Genomic DNA, 24,047 nt, shown 5'->3' on the forward strand with positions numbered 1-24,047 from the left:
TGGTGGCTCAGTGGTTAGCACTTCTGCCTCACAGCACTGAGGTCATGAGTTCAATTCCTGACCATGGCCTTATCTGTGTGGAGTTTGTATGTTCTCCCACAATCCAAAAATATACTACTAGGTTAATTGGCTGCTCTCAAAGTCTGTCTGTGTATGTTAGGAAATTTAGACTGCAAGCTCAATGGGGCAGAGACTGATGTGAGTCAGTTCTCTGAACAGCGCTGTGGTGCTATTTAAATGATGAAGATTTACGATGGTGAGGAGCATGAAGCCTGCAGGAGAAGGATTTGAAGATCCCTCTCTTGCGAGGGGGAATTAGTGGTGTTATATTAACAGCTTTTGATGATACTCTCCCCAGAGGTAGTACGGCTAAACAGTTATTCATTTAAAAATTGTATTTTGTGTTTAGTTGGGTTGTTTTTTTTCTTATATTCAAATTTTGTCTGAAGATCTGAAACAAATAAGTGTGACAAATATGCAAAAATCGAAGAAATCATGAACATAGGCAAACCGAGGGGGGGTTTCCTAATGCCCAGAAACCCCCTTCAAGCCTGGGGCACTGTATAATTGAGGTGGGTGGACCCTGCTCCCACTTCACACAGCTCTGCTTGAAAAAGGGAGAGCTGTGTGCACCTAACAGTAGTGCACGCAGCATTGCCCATGTATATTATAGGGATAGAAAGATTTGGAGAGCAGCCAAGCACTGTCTAATATTATAGCCACGCCCCCATGCATGCTGGTCACGCCCACTGGTGTCGTGGTGTGGAAACCTCCCTCTACAAATCCTGCGTTTTCCCCTGATGTAGGGGGCAAAAAAAAAAATTCCCATGACTGTACATCGCTCCGTGTGGCTACCAAGACTCTGCTGGCAGCAGCTTGATTGGGAACGCTACCAAAAACACACAGTATCCACACAAAATATGTTATCCTGCTAAGAAAAACCTCATATTTACATTTGTGATTGAATGTGGTGCATTTTATTGCAGAAGTTGCACTTTCTGCTCAGAATGTCCCAAACTGACAAAACTTTCAAGGTGCAAAAACTTAATCTGTGCAACTGAAGCCGTCTCACAGCTCTGATCTGTTTATATGTCTGTAATAACAGCAGCTACAATCATAAATAAACCCACATGGAAACTCAATTCACCTCAGATGGCCAAAACATATTCCAGCTTTAACAGTAATAAATGTAATGTATGAATGGACAACAGTTTTTTTGTGTAAATCTATGCATTTGCTTTGCTGAATGCATGTTGAAATTAAAGAGAACATAAAGCTTGGGAGTGAATTTGTTTCCCTTTAAATAGCTGTTTTTAATATACAAATAGAAAAAGTTGGGTGTATCAATTCGTTTAATACAGAGATGTGTTTGACACCACAATCTTCCTGCATCCGTGTGACATAATTACAGTGCTGCTGGAGGAACCTGCTATTTCTTTTATCTAACTCTAGTCTGCCTGCCTTCCTCCATTCCCATCCTCACATGTCACTACCCCTGTCACATGCAGCCCTGTCCTCACTAACACATCACTCATCTCCTGATATACTCTGTGCTGCTGGGGGGCCTGCTCCTTCTACTATATAACTCTCAGTCTGTGTCTTCCTGCTGCCTCCATTCCCCTCCTCACAGCATGTCACTGCCCCTGTCACATGCAGCCCTGTCCTCACTAACACATCACTCACCTCCTGATATACTCGGTGCTGCTGGAGGACTCTGCTCCTTCTACTATATAACTCTCGGTCTGTGGCTTCCTGCTGCCTCCATTCCCCTCCTCACATCATGTCACTGCCCCTGTCACATGCAGCCCTGTCCTCCCTGACACATCACTCATCTACTGATATACTCTGTGCTGCTGGGGGACCCTGCTCCTCCCACTATATAACCCTCAGTCTGTGGCTTCCTGCTGCCTCCATTCCCCTCCTCACATCATGTCACTGTCCCTGTCACATGCAGCCCTGTCCTCACTAACACAATCACAGTGGACAGATCACTACCTGACAAAATCGTCACATTCATCTCCTGAAATACCCTGTGCTACTGTGATGCGATTGGCTGCAGGTTGTTCTATCCACAACTGCTTCAAAACAGGGGACACACAGATGAGCAGGAAATTAAGAATTTATATAAAAAAAGTTTTTTGATCCTAACTTAAAAAATCTCTGGTTGGTGTCATCTTTTCGCTGAACAGCATTCTGCAAGAAATCTAATCTGGATGCCACAATATGAGCTCTGGATTTCTTTGGTTTTACGAATGCTTTAAAATATGTGATTTAGCTGCTAAAATTAGTTTGTTATTCATGAGAAATAGAATGTTTATTTCTCATCCTCTGAAGGGATGAATCATTCAGTGAGTTGCCAGTCAGGGTGGTTTTAATTGCTTTCTGAAGCAGCGAGACAATGTGTCTCTTGTTTTTTCACGCAAATGTTCCCACTTTGGCTTAGGGACACCTACAGCCTATGTACAATACTTGTAGCTGGTGCTAGATTTTATTATAACTCATTTTTAAGCCGAATGCATGGTCGTCCCATACCTAGGTTGCCAATCATCGGGTTATACAGTGCAGATGGCAAACTTTCGGGACAATTGGCAACTATGTAAAAAGGAAGTCAAATTTTTACTCATCAGTTACAAAACAAACAATTGTACATGTGAGGTTTTCATGTAACATCACGTAGAGCTATGAGGACAGCGGGGAAAGTCATTCATGTTTATTTAACCCTGTTCCTTATTTTTTTGGGCCATATAGACTGTTTTTTAGGAATAACTCATCTAAAATAAATCAAAAGAGATGAAGAAGCAGACTCAGGGTATAAAGCAGATACAGAGATGATTGTACAGGAAAATACCACTTTGAGGAATATGATTTGTGTCTCCAATTACTCAGAATATTGTTTCTTATTCCTTCAATATAATAAAGACATTTTTTAGATGCTGGATTAATTGTATTTTAATTGTGCAGAATCCATTGAATGGTATTCTGCAAATCCAGAAATTGCTTTTAAGAATTAAACTCACGCATTTCTCTGCACACATTAATCGGTGGCATCTTACCGTAGGCTGACAGAGAGCTGAGCCAATCAGCGCAGGGAATTTACTACAGTGACTGTTCTCTGGGGAGGGGCCAGCCCCAAGAAGAACCTTAATACCAGGGTCTTGTGCCCCGCCCCACCCCCCAGCCCATACCATTCAACAAAATAAAAAGAGTGGGGTTTAAAAACAAAAACAAAGCAACATGAGGTGGAAGATTCCTTTTATAATCTGCCTGGTACTGCGGGCACCACAAACAGCCACTTACACTGTGTGACTGTCTATGGCACCACACAACGCATTTCACACCTCGAGGGCATACCCAGGTTACATCCCTGCCTCCTACTTTTATATGGTCACTGAACTCCTTGGTGACTTCTAATACCCATATAATTTATAGCAGGGGGCTCGTTATCATATATGTAAAATATATATGTTTTCGAAATACTAAAATATAATCTGACGTCCAGCAGCCCCGCTCCAAAATCCCTCGGATAGCTCGTCCAGAGCCACAGATGGAAACTTTCAAATACAGCTGATAAAATGGAGTAAAATAATATACAACCACTAACGCCTGATCAGAATCTGAGTATTCTGCAGCCACCTGTGTTGTTTATATAAGCTGAAAAGAATATATAATGATATAATATTACTAATGTGCCAGCTGGTACTGTCTCTGCCGCCTCTACCTCATTATTATTTATCAGTCTTTGAGCTGCAGATCCATTGCAGAGAATCCGCCATTTATCAAGGAAAATATCTAAATGGCAATGGTTTCATTCTCTCCAAGTAATAAATATATCCCTGTATTCATCTTCTCCTGACAAATGGCTCCCAAAAAAGTAATAAGATTTTAATAATTAAGGCCGCGGAGAGGGCCAACGAGGTTCTGAATCCTGTATTTATAGGTTGTGTTGCTCTTATATCCACTGAGAGCAGCCTAATGACTCAAGCCAAAATTTATATTGTTTATTGCGTTCTGTAAAATTTATCTTACAGACCAGAAGAATGTGGGTCATTGTTTGACGCAAGGGGTCTGATTCATTAAGGACAGGAAAGCCAAAAAAAAAGGAATAACTTTGCACCTGGGTAAAACCATGTTGCATTGGAGGGGGAGGTAAATTTAAAATGTGGGGACAGATTTATAGTTGGGTAGGACATGTCCTAGATCAACTTTACATTTCAGTGTATAAATTAAGCTAATAAGTATTTGTGTGCTACATGAAAAAACAGCCAGTATATATCTTATGTGCAAAATAATAAACTAATTTGCACCCCTTGCATTGTAACAATGTTTTGTCCATTTTTTTGCCTTATTTTCCTTAATGAATCAGGTCCAATGTGTCTATTTTTGTACCTGCCGGTACAGGAAGCAGAAGGATTAGCGGGACATGATGGTGTTGACTTCAGGGGGGTAAATGTATCAAGCTGAGAGTTTTCCAGGGGGTTTTAAAAGTGGAGATGTTGCCTATAGCAACCAATCAGATTCTAGCTATCATTTCATAGAATGTACTAAATAAATGATAGCTAGAATCTGATTTTTTCAAAACCGCCGGAAAACTCTCAGCTTGATACATTTACCCCCAGGAGTGGAAAATGTTGTATCTTCTGATGGGAAAGGCTGTTATGTTATTTGCCAAACACTGACTAAATGCCTTGCATAATGTGCACATGCAAAAAAGCTGTAGAGTTTTTTTTTCTCCATCCAAAATTAATATTAGTCGTTCAGGGTGGAGATCAAGCCTGGTCTATGCTTTTGGTGGTGGCTTTTGCACTTTCCAAGATAACTTTATATGGAAACATTTAAAGGAGCAGTTCAACCAATATAGTAAAGTATTTAAATGTACGATAGTAACACATATTTGATGTCCCCTCACTCTTATGAGTTCTTCAATAAATGAGGCCCAATTGCTGGTTACTATGGGTCTTTCAAGCTATTAAGTTTTATAAGTTTGGTCTATGTAATTCAATATATTCAATAACTCTTATTAATATTTGAGCACTGATATATTTTATTATTAAAGGGGGGGGTCGCCTAAAATGGTGTTAGGCTGGACTTTAAAGTAATGTGTCTATTATTGTAATATTCACATATACATGTGGACCTGCGATTCTGGAAAAAGACAGGCAGTGTGATTTCCTGGGTGCAGGTCCCGAAAATGTTGTCCGCATCTATCAATATGCTCAGTGTCTGTCTGGCAAATTTTAGCCTGGGGAGGGGGGGGGGTGAAACTGTGCTCAGCAGCCTATTATATTAGGAACATTTAACAGCAAAAAAAGTGCAGGTAGTGACCCAGCCCAATGTAACTCACTACGGAACCGGCCCAGGGGGCAATCTGGCCCCCTGCCCCCTAAACCAGCCAGCCCCTGTGTATGCTATACTAGTGCATAATAATTAGACCACATTTAGTTATCCAGTCTATCTGTCTGACCCACTTTGTGCATGGGTGACACTTGTATGTAGTAGCCATGTACATTTTAAAGAAGAGACACAGCTCAGTTTTAGTAGCAAGGAAAAAGTAGGACAAGCCATTAACTCTTTATTATGCACTGATCAGTAGTTTTTGATAGGATCGAAAATATCTTACTGTATTTGCCTATTAAAACACTTTTTCAGGACCAACTGTGGCCGCGGGGAATTAGTGAAACCGCAGCGAATGTAATGTATCGCTAAACCTTGTAACGTGTGACTTCTAAAAAACCATTGTAGGAAAAATGAAAGAATCGCAGCACGAGAGAGTCAGGCCAGGAAAAGGACGGACTCCGGGAAGATACAACGTTAAATAAACCTGGGGAGGTAGAGAGAAGCTGGGCCTGTCATCCATAATTGGGCAACAGATGAATCAGCAGACAGTAATTTTCGAGCTGTTCATAGCGTAAAGGCCTCTTACTGAGCTCATCTCTAAACTCTACGGGTCACAGTTTAAGCTCATTAATACCGCCTCATAGCTTGCATGATCGTTCTGGCTGCGTTGTGTCATCTGTACGTGAATGAGACGAGCGTTTTGTCTTAATTAATTAATATATTATTTAAGTTCCTGTACTCTGATCCTGCAAATAGAGGCCTTTTACCTTACCTGCAACCGCAGGAAATCTTAGCAGAGATGTCACTTGGTGGCTCTGTGGGAAGAGTGTTAAGAAAACATCGCAGCGAGGGAGAAAGTTAATCCTACAAAATATCTCAGGGTTGGGCGGGTGGAGGAGTTAGTAGCAAATAAACCGAGGGATAGAAATGTGACCTTACAGGAATGACTGAGTTTACAAAATTGATATATGTGGGGTGTAAATAACTCTTCGTTCTGTCCCAGATTTATGGATCGTCCACAGTGACATTGCAGATAGGGATTATAATTCTATGAAATGAATAATACCCGAAATGGTGGTGCTGAATTTAGACTTGTGTAAGGAAGATTCTTAGCTAGTCATATTATATGAAACTCTCATTGTTAGTTATTCTTAATCATAACTAAGGGGTCTCTTTATGAATAGGATGTAAACCCTTTCTTCCCGAAAAATGAGAGTTTTCTCAAGATTTAGGGTATTTTACCATTCAGCAAAGCCCCCGGCCCAATGGTACCCTTTACTGGGGGCATCTGCCAAAGCTTCCCCATGTAAACCATGGGGAAGCCTTCTTAACAAGACTTCCAGTTCCAGATTTGTATAAAAAAAATAATAAAGTTAATATAAAATAAATGTAACTTAAAGGAAAATAAAATAAAAAACTTTAATAACAATTACAGTTCCGGCAATGTAGGGGGAATTTATTTTAAAATATAAAAATAGCACAAATTAAGAACTACCGGATGCCATCTCTAGAATAATAAATCGATTGGAAACCTACGTATAAATTATACAGAATTTTGATCAGAATCCTAAAATTTGGTGATTGGATTTTTAATCAGTTCCAGTTTTGCTGATTAATACTGGCTTATATTCTTGTTGTCTATAAGGACTGATCATTTTCTCTTTCTTCCAAAAACATAGACCCCATCTCAACAGAGCAATATCATGGACAATGGGCAAGAAGATATATCCATCAGTCAATGGAATCCTTACCCTCTCGGTCGAAGAGATGTACCCCCAGAGACCCTCGCTAAGAAGGTATTTCATATGCACTGATTCCAATTAGAAACCTCACACACAGTCAGTGCCACAGTCTTTCCTATAATAAAATAACTGAATGCAATGTATAGACAACAATAAAAATGCATGTGTGTATATGTAAGTGATGCCTACACACCAATATGTTACTGAAATGCATCAAAGTTTATGTGCTTATGCGTGATTTTGACTCATGCATCTCCCAGGCCTTCAGCATTTCTTATGAGTCAATATTGTTAACATGCCAAATATGTGTGCCGCAGCCGATTGCTGACTTGGTCCATGGAATAACACCCCTTTGGCTCTGTGTGCAGGATCCGACTCCTCATTCTGGCGCGGAGGTTTTTTCACAATCCGCCTCTTGTCATAGAGATAGGTTTATCCATCAAAAGGCTGCCCCTGTTTTGGTGATGTCACTAGTTCCTAGCAAATTGTTAGGATGCATTCTCATGGGTTCAGCCTGCAAAATAACTGTATGTAGGTGTCACTATAAAAATGGAAATTCCCTTTAAAGGTAAAATAGACCCTCTGTGATGTGCCCGGTGGGCACATTATTAAGGAAAATTATCTACTAAGCTAAGAACAGACAAAGAGGAATGGCTGAGTTTGTGAACACTTAGAAACTAGAAAAGGAGGATAGGTAGGAGAATGAGCTGGAGCAAGCTGAACCTGTACCCAGTAGTGTGGTCTCAACTAACAGGCTCAGAGTCATTGATAGAGGTGCGAAGGTAAGGGAGATGAGGAGACCAAGGGCAGGGGCCCAGGGACAAAGTGTAAAATGAAGCAGGGATGCCAAAGGCAGAGGAAAAAGGAAGAAGAGGACTTGAGATTAGAGGGCCCTGCTCGCGAGAGCTTACAATCTAATGAGAGGGGGCAGAATGAGGGAACTAGATATATGAAGGGAGGGATCAACAATAGTGTGTTATACGAGCAGAGAGAAATAGGATGAGGAATACTTTGAGTTTGTGGAGAAGGCGGATGAAGAGGAGGGATGAGGAGGGAGGGTAGAGGTTAGACAGAGGAAGGGTAAGTTTTCCTGAACAGGTGGGTTTTAAGTAATCGTTTCATGTTGGCAGACTAGGGGATAGCCTGATAAAACGAGGGAGATCGTTCCAGGGAAAGGGGGCAGCATGGGCAGGAATGAGACCTGGTTACCAGATGGAAAGTGATGCGGCACTCGGCGGCTGACCATAGAGGGCGAGTGGGAGTATAAATGGAGATTAAGTTGGAGACTATTTATTTGGATATCCACAGCAGACGTTTCTTGTTGACAGTTTTGGGACAGCGAAGGACCTGTGGTTTCAGGATCTATATCGGAAGTATTATGGGTGGGCGTTAGGTGGCAGTGGCCCATGTTTTCTTCTTAATGTTTGCCCATTTTCAAAACACAATGGAGGCAGCCATTTTGAAAGCTGAACCAATATTCCTAAAAATAAAACCTGTTATTCTCTAGGAACCTGTGACATAATCGGGGCAGGGCACATGGTCAGATGTAGTGTCCAGGAAATCCTACGTTCATATTTGTCCAAATCCAATGCAAAGAGAAAATATACAACAAAATGTATACAAAACACATCATCATAGAAATAATCAGTAATAGCAAAATACAATAATAGTTGCAGATAGGTAAATAGGTCAGGTTGATTTGCAGGTATAAAAAGGTGTAAAGAGGTGTAATTCCATTTGCGGGTGTAATTCCATTTGCGGGTGAGCATAGGTTCACTGATTCGAAACCATGCAGAGTTATTTAGCTGGAAGAGTTTATGTTCACATTGTAGTTTTACATTTTAAAATGCATTACACACCAGCTCCTTCACAACCATCGGCACTCTCAACATACGTGTGTTTATTTTTCCTATTTCTTTCTAATCTATCTTAAAACCCACGCTCTGCATGGGAGCCAGCAAAGCTAATTACAGGTGGCGCGGGAGAGCACAACGCCGTGTAATGTACCCACTGTGTGAGGTCTGCACTTTAGCATTGCTGCTGTGAATCATCCACATGCATCTGAATTAATAGCTTCCCTCAGCCCTCAGGGTGCAGACCCTTATACAATACTAATCCTACTAGCTTGCTGGAGCAGTCCACTAGCTGAAACGCATCAGCTGCTCTATTTTGTCAAATAGATCCTTTCATCGAATCATAAGTTTTGCTTAAATGAAAGGGTAAGAACCCCAATGATAGGCAAACCACATCTTTGTATTATGTTTTTAACTACATTTACCATGAATAAATGCATTACCTTATGTATACATATTTAATTTGACACCTTTACCTTCACCCATCACAGAACAATATGTTATAGTTTAAGTCTCTGCAGTTCCACCTTTATTAATACGTCCCTGTTTCTCTACATGCCCCGGCAGTATTATTCACGATGAAAACCTGATAAGATTTTTATCTGGTACACATGAGGATTTTGTTGTCTGATGCACTCTTTAAGGGTCATTTGCAAACCACAGAAGTGTAAAACTGTCGTGGAATTTCTTGTCATGCCTAGTGTGAGTATACCAGGGCAAAGGTACCTTGACATGGGTTAAATAAATAAACTGGGGAAAAAATGAGTGAAATGCTCACCCTTTTTATTGCAATTACATCCAGTACTTGTCCTAGCATCCGAGCTATGCTCATCCATCTTCTATCCATATCATAAGACAAGGTCCAATGTCATCCCACTTTGGGTAGGTTCACAAAGTCACCAAGTCCACGGGGCTTCAGAACACGCATGCGGCCAAACATGCACCGCCCTGCACCAGGAGTGAAAAAGACCTCACCCTGCATTAGTGTTTCTCCTATTCTAAAAAGTAAAATCTTCTTTATTCTAAAATTCAATACCTTCTTCCACCTGCTGGTTCACTCACAGCAGTCCCTCACCTTTGGTATGTGCTAATAAAGATTGTAAACATTATTCCAACTGATTAAGGTATAGGCTAATAAACATGGGGTTTCTCTGTGTGTAGAGTCTCTCTTACAAAACTACCAATGCCTCTATATGGGTACTGCATTACAATATACTAATACTAAGAATAACATTATATTTATGACCCCTCCTGGCATCATTTCAGAATGTGCACAATAGACATAACATACATGTATACCCGGTTAGCACGTTACAATACAGGCAATGACAAACACAGTTTTGGACAAGAAGGGGTGTCCTGCAGACTAGACCCCTTGTCTCAATGTCCTTACCCCGCCTTTACAAAATTATTTTTATGCAAGTACTCCTAGTTTTACAGAGAAACGCATGGATTTGGGATCCAAGATGGTGGCATTTTCTCAATTGCAAAGTATGCCCTGGCTGATGGGAGGGATAGAGCTGATTGATTAATTTCTTGCTAATTGCAGAAAGTAGAGAAATGGGATTTCTCTCTGCAGACATGATTACTCTAATGAGATAAAGGAGTAGAGAATGACATTTACAGGGGCATTTCCTGCTTTGCCGCATGATGTGTAGCAATTATATCCTTGCAAAAGGACTTGAATCCTCTTCCCCACCCAGGTCTTGGAGATACTGTAGCAAAATGCGATTTGCGTCTTTGAGCTGCACTTCTGCGGGAAAACATAAAGCTCTTCGACCAATATAATAAAACCTTCAGCTACACAACAAAAGCCAATAGAGACCGTTTCATTGTCCCCTCACCACCACGACTAATTTAAGACATAACAAACCGATGAGTATTTTAGGATAAAAATAGAAATGTTTTTGGGAATAAAGGGGACGGTCCTAAAGCCTAAAGCATCAGTAGGTTGGATTTAGATGTCACATTTTCCCTCTGTGCATTTTCCTGAGGGTGTTTATAAAGACCGCAAAATGCGTGGGGGAGTTGAAGAGCGATTGGCGGACAATAAAACGCATTTTCGCACAAAAAGAAGCATAGCGTGTCTGCAGATTTTGTGGCTTGTAAGTGACCCTTATTGCTGTGTGGGGTGTATCATCTGTCGAGCAATATTTATAGGGCCTCTTGCAATGGGGTTGTTCAATTTTGTAACAGATGACCGGTTCTGTATGGCAATTAACAAATCTGTTTCCTTCTTTGAATGTTTTGGTTCAGTTTCCATCAACTCTGTAACCTGTATTATAAAAGTACAACGTGAGTCACTGGAGACAGCAAACAATTTAATTGTTGATATCCATTAGGTTTATGGGCATATTTACTAAACGGCGGGTTTGAAATTGTGAAGATGTTGCCTATAGCAACCAATCAGATGCTAGCTGTCATTTTATAGAATGTACTAAAAACATAATAACTAGATTCTGATTGGTTGCTATAGGCAACATCTCCATTTTTTCAAACCCGCAGTTTAGTAAATATACCACTTAGAGCTATACATTATTCCAGTAACATGGAAGGCTGATTTAGATTATCATCTTTATGCACATTGTTGCTATAACTTGACTCAAAACTTTAAAATTACCTCAGTACTAATACTGGGGACAGAGTCTCTTATTCCCAGAATGTATAGGATTTTATGAGCCGGTAGACAGTATAGCAGTCAGTGTTTAGATGCCAGTGGAGTTTGTACATATCAGCAGGGGGAAGATGGCGGTCAGACACACGAGAGGTCCTCTCCTGGCAGAACGTGTGAGATGTACTGTAATAATTGCTTCTTTTCAGCTTCCTGAATCTTTGCCTAACGGGTTACATTACCCACAGGCAGGTAGCCATATCCAGACGCTAATGGGATCGCAGAGCCTGCAACATCGATCCAGGGAGCAGCCGCACTACGAAGGAGGGATGAACAAGGTGACGATACAACAGTACCAGTCCCCGCTGCCCATCCAGATCCCGTCGGCTCAGAGAGGGCCTCAGTCTGGACGCTGCTTGATACAAACGAAAGGGCAGAGGAGTATGGATGGATACCCAGAGCAGGTACGAAATCTACTTACAGCTGCCATTGTACAAATGTCTTAAACTTGGATCCACGGAATAAACTTTTGAATGGACCCTGATTTGGATGAGGTTCGGCAGATAAAGAAAAAACACCCCCCAGTTCAATCAGACCAATCGGAAAGGGAGTTGAACGCCATAGAACATCCATCACAGCCATAATTTTATAATAGTAGAGCGTGATGTGTGAAGAGTATGACATGTAACGAGCGTTGATTGATGGGGGACGAGGAACAAATGATGAGGGACAAGTGATGAGGAGCAAGAGATTGAGTGATGACTGATGAGCCATAAGGGAATAAATGGTTTTCAAATGTGACACTTGAGATGATTTTTTGAACTCTGAATGATCAGAGATTCCTTTATTGAAAGTGAAAGTACAGAGGCATTCATCATAGAGTAATCAGGTGTAGAAATGTCTTAAGATAGCTGTCATCCCGAGCATATCATGCAGGAGTTATATACCTTTATAAAATAATATTGATGTACGTAGTACATTCTTAAACTTTAGCCTACATTGTTAATAGAAAGACATACATAATAAATAATAAAAGCTTGCACTTCAAATACAAAGAAGTATCATTAAAAAAAAACCATATATATGTATATAGAAACCAAAGTACCTGTGTATTGTGTATTACAGACACTTAGCAGAACATTTAGTATATATAACTCATTCTCATGGTTAAAAGGACTATATAACTCGCTCTTTCTCACATATATTCACATACATCCTACTATTCTATCTTTATAAAAGAAAAACATTTGTTCCATGAACTATAAGCTATTATATTTCCAAAGATTTCTCTTCAGCCAATAACAAAACAAATGAAAGTCCACATACACACTTCCAGAAATTTAGAATACATCGCACATCAATTTGATTTGTAATTTAAATGTCAGTTGTAAACTAGGACTCAAACTAATAAACATTAGACACACCAGAGAGAAAAAAATATGGCTCCTGGGGTGGAGGAAGTCAACTGGACAGGCACTTCCTGTAGATAATACTGATTTAATCAGCAGCTTGATGAATCAATTTACTGATCTATGAATGTCACTATTGAAATGGCAAATTGGTTGCAAAACGACTTTTAAAAGATCCGCTCATCTCACTTGAGAACCGCAAAATAAATGGCCTGTACGCTGAAGATCTGCCCATCGTATTTTTTGACCCTACTTGCCAACTTTAAAAATCTCAACTGGCATGGGGGCGTGGTGCTACAATTCACATCGTTTTTGGCCCCACCCCCCCACCAATCGCATCAGCTTACCAAAGGGGCGCGCCAAAGTGATGCAGGACCAATCCCGCCCACCTCACTTTAAAGTGAGCAGGATCCAGCAGAAAGGCCTGTTCGCCAAGCGGGTCCAGGAGAACTACCCGAAATTTGGAAGTCTCTCAGACATTTTGGGAGAGTAGACAAGTCTGTTTTTGACATTCATTTGTGCGGAGGATTTCTCACCAATTACAGATTTTTGGAAAACAGATTTTTGGCTTAGAAATTCTGTAACCAGGAGGAAACAGGTTGATATTCAGATAGCTGTTTTATATCATCATGGAGGAAAATTTTTCCTTCTCTTTTTTTTTTTCTACCTTTGCTTTCCCTTTTCCCTTTCTTTGTCCTCCTCCTGTTTGTTTTTCTTATATTCCCCACTTTATTGCGGAAATCCACGTTACGTTGCATCTTTATTCAATAAAACTAGCATGTGCTGCAAGCTACCTCGCATAATCACACATTTTATCAAAGCAATCAATCAGCCGCCAAAGGTTAGAAAACTGGTCACACTTAAGGTTCAGGCGATTGAGCAAAGCTGCCATTTGTGCTTTATTGCTTACTGATAGAATTGTAGAAAATGCTATAAAACTGACAGTTTTATGTTGATATATGTCTTCATATCTTTTTCAATTCAGTGCAAAGATCCATCAGGGTTCTGACCCTGTAAAAAAAAACACATTATATTTTGTTGGCAAATACAGACATCTTTGTTTGAACAGATATTGTTTGGAAATCTCAGCTCCTTGCTTCAAATCATATGCAGCTGGAAATGTAACTTTGTCAAGTGGTGTATACAACAGAGGGAGACGTTTATAATTGATCCACTTTGAAACACTCACGCTGTTTTTCCTCTTGTGACGTCACATGATGTCTTTTTCACCAGTTGATCTTGTTTTACACTACTGCACAGGGTTTTGCCCAGAAGTATGACATGTTTTACAAAGAACCCAATGTGTGCTCTGGATGTGGGACACGTCATTCTGTCCTCATGATGAATCTGAGTGCCTAAGATCAGACATCAGAAAAAGAAGATTTAGTTATGGTTGGAAGATAACTAAATTAGATATTTGCTTTGGGACAAGATTAAACTTGAAGATGTCGCTATGGGAGGACTTACGACCTTTGGTGCATTTGTTCAAAACGCATCCACTAACAACACCATTGTTTGGAATATTCTGCACTCCAGTTGCTAAGCAGAACATTCTACACAACTCAACTTAGATAAAACATGTAACGCCGATCTGCTAGAATGAGGGAGAGTGGTCAGAGTGGACTGGTATGTCTAAAGTTGGACTTGATATCCCCTTACCTTTCCAAGTACAATAACAAGACTCTAAAAAGCAATTTATTAGAAGAAATCAGGAAAAGCGAAATAGTTACTTCTGTAATATATAGATATTAGAGCATATATAGACATATATTTGGTTAATGATTTTATGATAGCAGAGAACAATATTGTTACTTTACTATATGTTCCTTGTATCAAACATCCACTTAGTCTTGGAAGCCATCGGACGGTCCTCTGGTAACTTTGAGGACCAGCCTGTCCCTGTTTTTATGCCATGCATTGCGGAAATGCAGCAGACGAAACCCCAGCGAGCTTACAGACGTATCTGACAAGCTAGACAAGAGCAGTGTATGTTGGGCCAGAATCTATGTGCATGCAGAGTGAATAGATGCAGTGCACCCTCCGGTTACAAATAACCCCACAGAGTAACAAGGTTTACAACTAATTGTATAGGACACAGATAAAAGTGATGAGATAAAGTGATGACCGATGAGCCATAAGGGAATAATTACCTTGCAAATGTGGACTGAAGGGAACATGAAAACCCACACTAGTATTGTATTAAGCTCAACTGAAATATCAAACTCACAAGTAGATATGTTAGAAACCATGTTAAAATACAGTATAAGTTATAATGCAGCACTTTATGTGAATAAAGCACAGTAGACGGAATATCATATCTGTTGTATTAGATCAAGCCTAATAGGAAATGTATTTTTTTTGCTATCAAAACTAATGTTAACAAACTATCCTTGTGTTTATGACCTGGCTGTTCATACGTATGTGAGCGTAAGTACGCCTGATGTAACCCTGGAGCATCACGCCCCCTAGTGTCTATACAAGGCATAGAACGCTGAGACGATTTCTAATATCCTGGTAGTGCCCAGCAGGTGGTGTGTCAGTCTGTATAACACATAAGTAATAGTTTTTGACAAATAAATCACGTTATCATCTTTAACGTTATTTATTAAATCATGCTTTTTGTTCGCTTATCGTTTTGTGCATTTATGTATTTTCTTTTGTTTTAATGAAAGGAAAGCTCTCATATAGCTGTGCCGGTAACCGTGTTTGTATTGTTGATTTTTTTCTGACATGGTGTATGGGGCTGGTGCGGTAGAGATAATTCTTTTTAGGGTAAGGCTGGGTACACACTACAGAAAACGCCTCCTGAAACGATATCGATTTTACCAATGACTGCAAAAAAAAGTCCCGATCAGCAGCTGATTCATGTGTACACTCTAAACACGATTTACCTTCAGATCTGTGTTCTTCATCTGTCATAACCATGGGATGAAAAGATGGTGACTCTGCACACTCCGTAGAGATCTATGGAGACTGCCGCTCCTGAGTGCGTACACACTGCAGGATTGGAACGACATTGTTCCATCGTTGAACGACATTTTTAGTTCGGTTTAAAAATCAAATGAAATGATACGATGAGCTTTGGAACTATAAACGTTCATCGTTGCAGTGTACACACTAATGCGCTATCTGGTCGAACGGCCGTTTATCATTTGATTGGCCCGATAATAGTCTGAAAACCCTGTAGAGTGTACCCAGCCTTACTCCTGCGTTTATTGTTGGCAGCGTAATCTCTGGCTGCAGTAACTAAATTGGAGAAGGAGTCATACATTGTTATCTTGTCATTCTGAAATAGCTAGGCACCAAAGATAAGGATACATTTTACTGTTTCTGTATGACATAATACACTCCCAAGTGTAAGTGATATGGATACAGAGGAATTATTCTATGACCATATTTAAAAACATTACATTATTACATTATTTCTTATAATACACACATTTCCCTATTAAACACTGTAGTAATGACACCAGAACTATACAGGGATTACATAACATGAGTTTATACTGTATATAAATAGTATTTGTGCTTTACACAAGTGTTTAGACCAATCTTGTATTATAAACTTATTTCTACCAGAAGATAACAGAAACCTAATGACAAATACATTGCATATAATTTTATTATTAATTGGGGGATATCAATTTTTGTGTGTAAATTGTATGGTGTTAAAATGATGATAAAAGCGTTGTTACTGTTTCTAGCATTACATAAGAACGTTGCAGGTTTCATTGCACAAGATTGTGATACTTTCTGACTCTTTCTCTCTGTCTCTCTGAAACAGTACTGTGTACGGATAGAGAAAAACCCAGGCCTTGGATTTAGTATAAGCGGTGGACTAAGCGGACAAGGGAACCCGTTCAAACCGTCTGATAAGGTGAGTGAGGCGCGTCACGGTACGACCCAAACTGCTCCTGTTTCTTGATACGTACAACGTGGTTATGGTGGACTCAGTAATCCCCACTCACTGGCGGAAACAACATGGGAGGGGGCTCTCTTCAATAAAAGTATGGCATCTAATAGTTCTGGGTAAAGAACATCCGACATATTGTTTTTACAAAGCCCCGTTTTGTTTCACGTCGCGTTTGTTACTATTAGTGTTGCAGTTTATACTATTGAATATTTCTATGACCTCTTAGGCTCCATTCACGAGACCAAATTGTTCAATTGTACAGTATATTTGTTACATGTTTTGGTCTTCTGGAGAGTCGTAGAACTCATTAGCCAATAAAATTACCATGGTTTTTGGGTAACAGTCAAAACTCAAACTGCCCCCTACCCTCTGTGTCTGTCCTGTACCTGATATCCACAGACGGAATACACTACATTCTACCAGAGCAGGTATTACAGCATGATTAAAAATTAAGTTTCCCTTTTCATTAGCCAACTTGGACAGGTCTCCGAAGATACACCAGAGGTGGCTGGTCTGAGGAACATGTCTAGTTATACCTCTGGTGTACTTCCAAAGACCCATCAAAGTCCTCTAACATTAATGACACATTTTACAAGATGAAACCTTTAACAATGTCCACAGCATATATCATTTAGAGACCGGTGATTATTCCTCCGAGTACTGAGCCATTCCTAGCAATAGATAATCATGTAATTAAGGATTGGATACATTTAACTAAACCATAATCAGGGAAACCAACTAGTTCTGAGTGTCATGTGAAGACAGCAGGTGGAAAATGATAATTTATGAACCGCAATGTGTGCAGTCGCACAGAGCATTTCATTATTACACAACATCACCTAATTGTCTGTCTTGTACATCGCAAAAGAGCGAGTCATGGCCAAAAGTTTTGAGAACGACACCAATATTTTTTTCGCAAAGTCTGCTGCCTCCGTTTTTATGATGGCAATTTGCATATACTCCAGAATGTCATGAAGAGTGACCAGATGAATTGCAATCAATTTCAAAGTCCCTCTTTGCCACGACAATGAACTTTATCCCAATAACAACATTTCCACTGCATTTCAGCCCTGCCACAAAAGGACCAGCTGACATCAGGTCAGTGATTCTCTCGTTAACACAGGTGAGAGTGTTGACAAGGACAAGGCTGGAGATCACTCTGTCATGCTGATTGAGTTAGAATAACAAACTGGAAGCTTTAAAAGGAGTCTGGTGGTCAATCCTCAAGAGGCGGGTGGACAAACAAAAACCCACAAATTCTGACAAACTCCAAGCATTGATTAGGCAAGAATGGGCGGCCATCAGTCAGTATGTGGCCCAGAAGTTGATTGACAGCTGCCAGGGCAAATTGCAGAGGTCTTCAAAAAGAATGGTCAAGAGTGCAAATATTGACTCTTTGCAAAAACTTAATGTAATTGTTAATAAAAGCCTGTGACACTTATGAAATGCTTGTAATATTACTTCAGTATACCATAGTAACATCTGACAAAAAGGTCTAAAAACACTGAAGCAGCAAACTTTGTGAAAACCAATATTTGTGTCATTTTCAAACCTTTTGGCCATTATTGTAGTCTAATTTCCGCCATTTCCGAGGATGTGTAATAGACTCCAGTTCTGGAATCTTATGTACATATCTTATCCCGCAAAATGACATTTTGTGTTTGCATGTGCCGTAGTCCACGTTTAGATATCAGCACCCAAGATATGAGTAACTTCTGCCATCAAAACATACAAAATATTGCTCCCACCCCTGCAAACGCCCCCATTTCACATGTACAAACAGCTGCATTCATGGAATAAAAACACCTGGGGGTAAATGTATCAAGCTGAGAGTTTTCCGGCGGGTTTGAAAAGTGGAGATGTTGCCTATAGCAACCAATCAGATTCTAGCTGTCATTTTGTAGAATGTACTACATAAATGACAGCTAAAATCTGATTGGTTTTTCAAACCCGCCGGAAAACTCTCAGCTTGATACATTTACCCCCTGATGTTACAAAACTTAATTTTCCCTGCATGACCGCAGTTTTCCACAGCCATAAAATCCATTATTTGTCTGGGAACACCGGAGCTGGCAATGAAGAATAACATATAGTGACAAGAGAAAAACATTTCATTTATGAACTAGTAGTAGTGTATTACCAAGACCAGGATAAAGAAGAAACCGGTTTTAATGTAAGTGTCATGCAGAACACATCTCTGTGTATAAGTGTCATGCAGAACACATCTCTGTGTATAAGTGCCATGCAAAACACATCTCTGTGTATAAATGCCATGCAGATCACATCTCTGTGTATAAGTATCATGTAGAACACATCTCTGTGTATAAGTGTCATGCAGTTCACATCTCTGTGTATAAGTGTTATGCATAACACATCTCTGTGTATAAGTGCCATGCAGAACACATCTCTGTGTATAGATGCCATACAGAACACATCTCTGTGTATAAATGTCATGTAGATCACATCTCTGTGTATAAGTGCCATGCAGAACACATCTCTGTGTGTAAGTGTCATGCAGAACACATCTGTGTGTGTAAGTGCCATGCAAAAATAAGTTCCATGCAGAACACATTTATCGCTAGTTATATAGTTAGATAGATGGTTAGTAGAGTAAGCTTCACTTTCTGCCCCTTATGTCTGAAGAGGCGGATCAGTGTGGGCAAGAGCTGGGCACAGTCTAACACGCCCTATCTCCGGTGGCATCCTAAACAAACATGTTTTTGTGAAACTAAAAGCTCCAGCAATCCCATGGCTAAGAGAGCATCCTATAGCTTGTAGGACTACAAGAGCCAGCATGCTGTGGCAGACAGGGCCCGCTGAAACATGTAGTTCCGAAATAATAGAACCCATTCCATATAGTGACCAATATGTCCTAAATCTACCAGGCTATGTGCCTACATTCAGCTATCAGAGAAAGCTTTGCACCCTCACTCAGTGACGTCCCACCCTGGATGCCCCCCCAACCTTCCTCTGGGATGAGGTCGGGGTTCCAGGGAAGTTGGATGGGGGAAATATACATTTTTATACCCTGACATTAATAAAGCAAATATGATTTTTAAAAAATAAATTAACTGTCATCTGAAATGTGTACGTGTTCAGTCATACATAATATATAACAATATGGCATCGTTTGTCATGTGACATCTTCGTGCAATCACTTTTCTTAGAAAATATTATTATATTGGGTGCGTGCAAATTTCACTGGATGTTTAGTTTGTGTTGTGTTAGTTTTGGTTACTTTCTTGTTGCTGGTTTGTGTTTTGTAACTTAAACCTAAGTAAAAGTTCCCTTTTATATAGGAACTACTAATAACATTCACAAATATATGTATAAAAATTTCCGCACATTGAATGAACTTCTGATTTGACGTTATATTTACATTCTGCTGTGAAATTATCGGAACTGTTAATAAGTTTCAATGAGTCCTTTTTCTGACTTCTGTGTTTTCTGCTGTTTGGCCCGGAATCATCTGCTGTTTTCACCGACATAATTACTTTTATAATCACTTACATATAAATTTTCACCTAAAATGTCGTTACCAAATGATCAATCTCTTATTTTACTTGGTAACCTGGAGAGAATATTTCACATCAGGAAAGTACATTATTAGCTAATTGTCTGAGGGGGTGGGAAGCTCAGGTTATACTTATTATCATACACTGGCGAACCGTTAATGATCTGTCTGCTCACTCGTACAACAAAACATATAATTATACAACTGCAATCTGTGATTAGCACCAGCAAACTCCACAGAGTGTACAAACTGTTCTTTCAAACTACTTTGTAAGCTGTGGAGGGTGAGTATAAATAGCTGGATGAAAGTGTTGCAAGTACAATGTTACCAAAAATTAAAAATATTCACACACAAAAAAAAAATTAATTTGCAAATTTACAATATTAAATCTGAAACATTATTGTGAAGCCTCTATCATGCCTGCCCAGTCCAATAACCCATTTGTGTTACATCATAAGCTTTTATGGTGCCTGATGTGGGATTTTTAACAGTCATTGAAGAGATTGTCAGCCCGCAGATGGCCTATAACTTTTACTAAATGCATTGCTCTCTACTTCTTTCTTTTATGCTTTTCAGCCATGTGATTATACCATCAGAGTTGTTTATTTTCCTTGGGGATATGACACAGACCTACTGTAGTTATTGCATTGGACACAGTAAAATGAAACAGGAGAAGAACGAAAAAAACCTCTACCTGATGGTATAAAGACATGGTGAAAAGCAAAGAAGAGAGAAAGCACATTGTATTTAGTAAATGTTGCATAGAGAGGAATAATTTGAACCGTTATTTGTCAAAATGTCAGTGATTTTATAACAGGATCTATACAAGTCTCCTAAACGTGAAAACTCCCCCACCCCCTGTTTTTTAGCTGTTGTGATATTAGTTGTGTTTGACAATGTGGTGGTGTGTAACACACTAGGGGGTAGATTTATTAAAGTTTCTAATAAGAACAGATGGAGGTGTTGCCCACAGCAACCAATCAGATTCTAGCTATCATGTTCTAGAATGTAACAGATAAATGATAGCTAGAATCTGATTGGTTGCTATGGGCAACACCTCCACTTTTCCTTTTTAGAAGCGTTAGTAAATCTACCCCTATAGACACACAGTTTGCACTGGTCAGCAGCCACCAATCAGCAATTTGCTTTCTTCTGTCTAGTGCAAGTCAGACAATGAAAGCAAGTTTCTGATTGGCTGTCGTGCTTTTCAATGTTAATAACTGATCTCTAGAGTGTGTGTGTGTAATACACTGTGTGTTGTGTGTCAGGCAGTGTGCATTATACATTGTGTAGTGTCAAAGTCTCTGTTGCTGGTCCCCATCACAGGTAATGTCTGTGTCAGCAGTGAGTCGCCCACATTTCTTTTCCTGGACCCCCAGCGGCATCACGCTTGAGTAGAATTCAGTATAGAGGACTTGTGAAAGGCTCCTAACCTATGTTACTTCTGACTTATAGGGTATCTTTGTTACTAGGGTTCAGCCTGATGGACCAGCCTACGGTGTGCTCCGGCCCGGGGATAAGATCCTACAGGTAAGTTCACCTTTATTCTCATTGACGTATGTAGCACTGTACAAAATCATAGGACACTTACAGCTTAATGCAAAGTGCAATGAAAGCCCTGAGCGCAGCTTACAATCTACAAATGGGTCCGCGTGTCCTACTGTTGGTTTCTCCCAATCGTTTGTCACAACTATTGTGCACTACATGTCATAAAGGAATTATTAATTATATTTTAATGTTATTTCAAATATTTATTATGCAAACTAGTGGGCAAACTGAGCAAAATTAGCTTCACCAGCTACTTATTGTCTAAGCAATTACCGGATCATTGCCCAATATAGTCTGATATCCACCTTTTGCAGAAAAGAAAAGTAGTTTCAGATAAAAAAATCATATATAGCTACTTAATAACCACTGTAAACAATGGGTAATTAGGTGAAAACTATTTTAGTGCAAGATAATTACCCTGTAAACCTACAAGATGATCCGAGATTTATGTGTTCAAATGATCATAGGCACCAGCTGTCCCTAATTTCCAGTAAAAGTCCCAGGTTCTATGGAGGTGTCCCTGGGTCGCTAGAAATGTAATTATAATTAATTACTGACCAACTATAATACGATTGCACATATGTTTTTATTATTTGAGCTTTAAGGGTTAGTTTATTGAAAAGTAGTATATAAAAATCAAAACAAGTATGTATAATGAAATTCAGTAAGCATGGCTGTAGGGCTCCAATGTCTGTCCAGACGGGATCACACGTGATGTGTTTCCATGTACCGGCTCAGCAGCCGAGTGTCCTTGAAATTACCTATATACAATGCTCTGTAGTGCTGGTGGGGGTGGGGGTGGTGGTGATGCTGGTAGTGATGAAGGTGATGGAGATGATGCTGGTGCTGGTGGGGATGGCGCTGGTAGTGGTGCTGGTGGTGATGGCGCTGTTGGGAGTGGTGGTACTGGTAGTGGTGGTGATGCTGGTAGTGATGATGGCGCTGGTGGGAGTGGTGGTACTGGTAGTGGTGGTGATGCTGGTAGTGATGATGGTACTGGTGGTGGGGATGGTGCTGGTGGTGGTAGTGCTGGTAGTGGTGCTGGTGGTGAGGGCGCTGGTGGTGATGGCGCTAGTGGGGGTGGTGCTACTGGTAGTGGTGGTGATGGCGCTGGTGGTGATGCTGGTAGTAATGATGTTGATGGTGCTGGTGGTGGGGGTGCTGGTGAGAGCGCTGGTGATACTGGTAGTGGTGGTGATGGCGCTGGTGGGGGTGGTGGTACTGGTAGTAGTGGTGATGGCGCTGGTGGGGGTGGTGGTGATGCTGGTAGTAATGATGTTGATGGTGCTGGTGGTGGGGATGGTGGTGGTGCTGGTGGTGGGGGTGCTGGAGGTGGTGGTGAGAGCGCTGGTGATACTGGTAGTGGTGGTGATGGCGCTGGTGGGGGTGGTACTGGTAGTGGTGGTGCTGGTAGTGGTGCTGGTGGTGGGGGTGCTGGAGGTGGTGGTGAGAGCGCTGGTGATACTGGTAGTGGTGGTGATGGCGCTGGTGGGGGTGGTACTGGTAGTGGTGGTGCTGGTAGTGGTGCTGGTGGTGGGGGTGCTGGAGGTGGTGGTGAGAGCGCTGGTGATACTGGTAGTGGTGGTGATGGCGCTGGTGGGGGTGGTACTGGTAGTGGTGGTGCTGGTAGTGCTGTTGGGAGGTGGTGATGGTGCTGATGGGGGAGATGGTGGTGCTTGTGGTAGGGTGTAATGCTGCAGAACATCTTATAATGTTCTGAAGCAATACACCCCTTATGGACTCTTTTTATCAAAAACAATTCGGCAGCATCCCTGGGCACATGTCTTAGAAAATTGGTACAAAATTAGATATAAATGCATAACTCTATGAAAGTATATTAGAATAGCTGCTAGCATGTACAAAGTCGGCACTACCATGAGGCAAACCTAGGTGGGTGCCTGGGATGCCAATGGTTAGAGGGGCAATTAAAACTCAGTGTTTTTAATGATCCCCCCCCCCCATAACCCCCCCCCCCCCCCCCGGCACAGCTGATCACTCTGTTTACCTGTCCTGTTTTTCATTACAATGCGACCAGGCCCTCTGTCTCAGCAGGCCAGAATCCTAACTATAGGAGGGAGGAGAGGGGAATGGTTCTTCCTGACTAGAGGCCCGGTCGTGTCAAA

The 24,047-nt window shown here is 40.6% G+C and overlaps 1 protein-coding gene across 7 annotated transcripts in view; it reads left to right on the forward strand.

Annotated features, from left to right (window-relative positions):
* Positions 1 to 24,047, forward strand: part of LRRC7 (leucine rich repeat containing 7) — a 257,250-nt gene that overhangs the window by 223,214 nt on the left and 9,989 nt on the right. For 4 of the 7 annotated variants that reach the window (XM_075181893.1, XM_075181890.1, XM_075181894.1 and 1 more), the window contains 4 exons: positions 7,014 to 7,130; positions 11,750 to 12,004; positions 16,734 to 16,826; positions 21,832 to 21,906. In XM_075181893.1, coding sequence (XP_075037994.1) covers positions 7,014 to 7,130; positions 11,750 to 12,004; positions 16,734 to 16,826; positions 21,832 to 21,906 — 540 coding nt within the window. The remainder of the gene's footprint in view (positions 1 to 7,013; positions 7,131 to 11,749; positions 12,005 to 16,733; positions 16,827 to 21,831; positions 21,907 to 24,047) is intronic. The other 3 variants (XM_075181891.1, XM_075181896.1, XM_075181895.1) reach the window with 2 other exon arrangements.

The sequence above is a fragment of the Mixophyes fleayi genome, chromosome 8 (genome assembly GCF_038048845.1).
Source record: "Mixophyes fleayi isolate aMixFle1 chromosome 8, aMixFle1.hap1, whole genome shotgun sequence".
Classification (NCBI taxonomy): Eukaryota; Metazoa; Chordata; class Amphibia; order Anura; family Limnodynastidae; genus Mixophyes; species Mixophyes fleayi.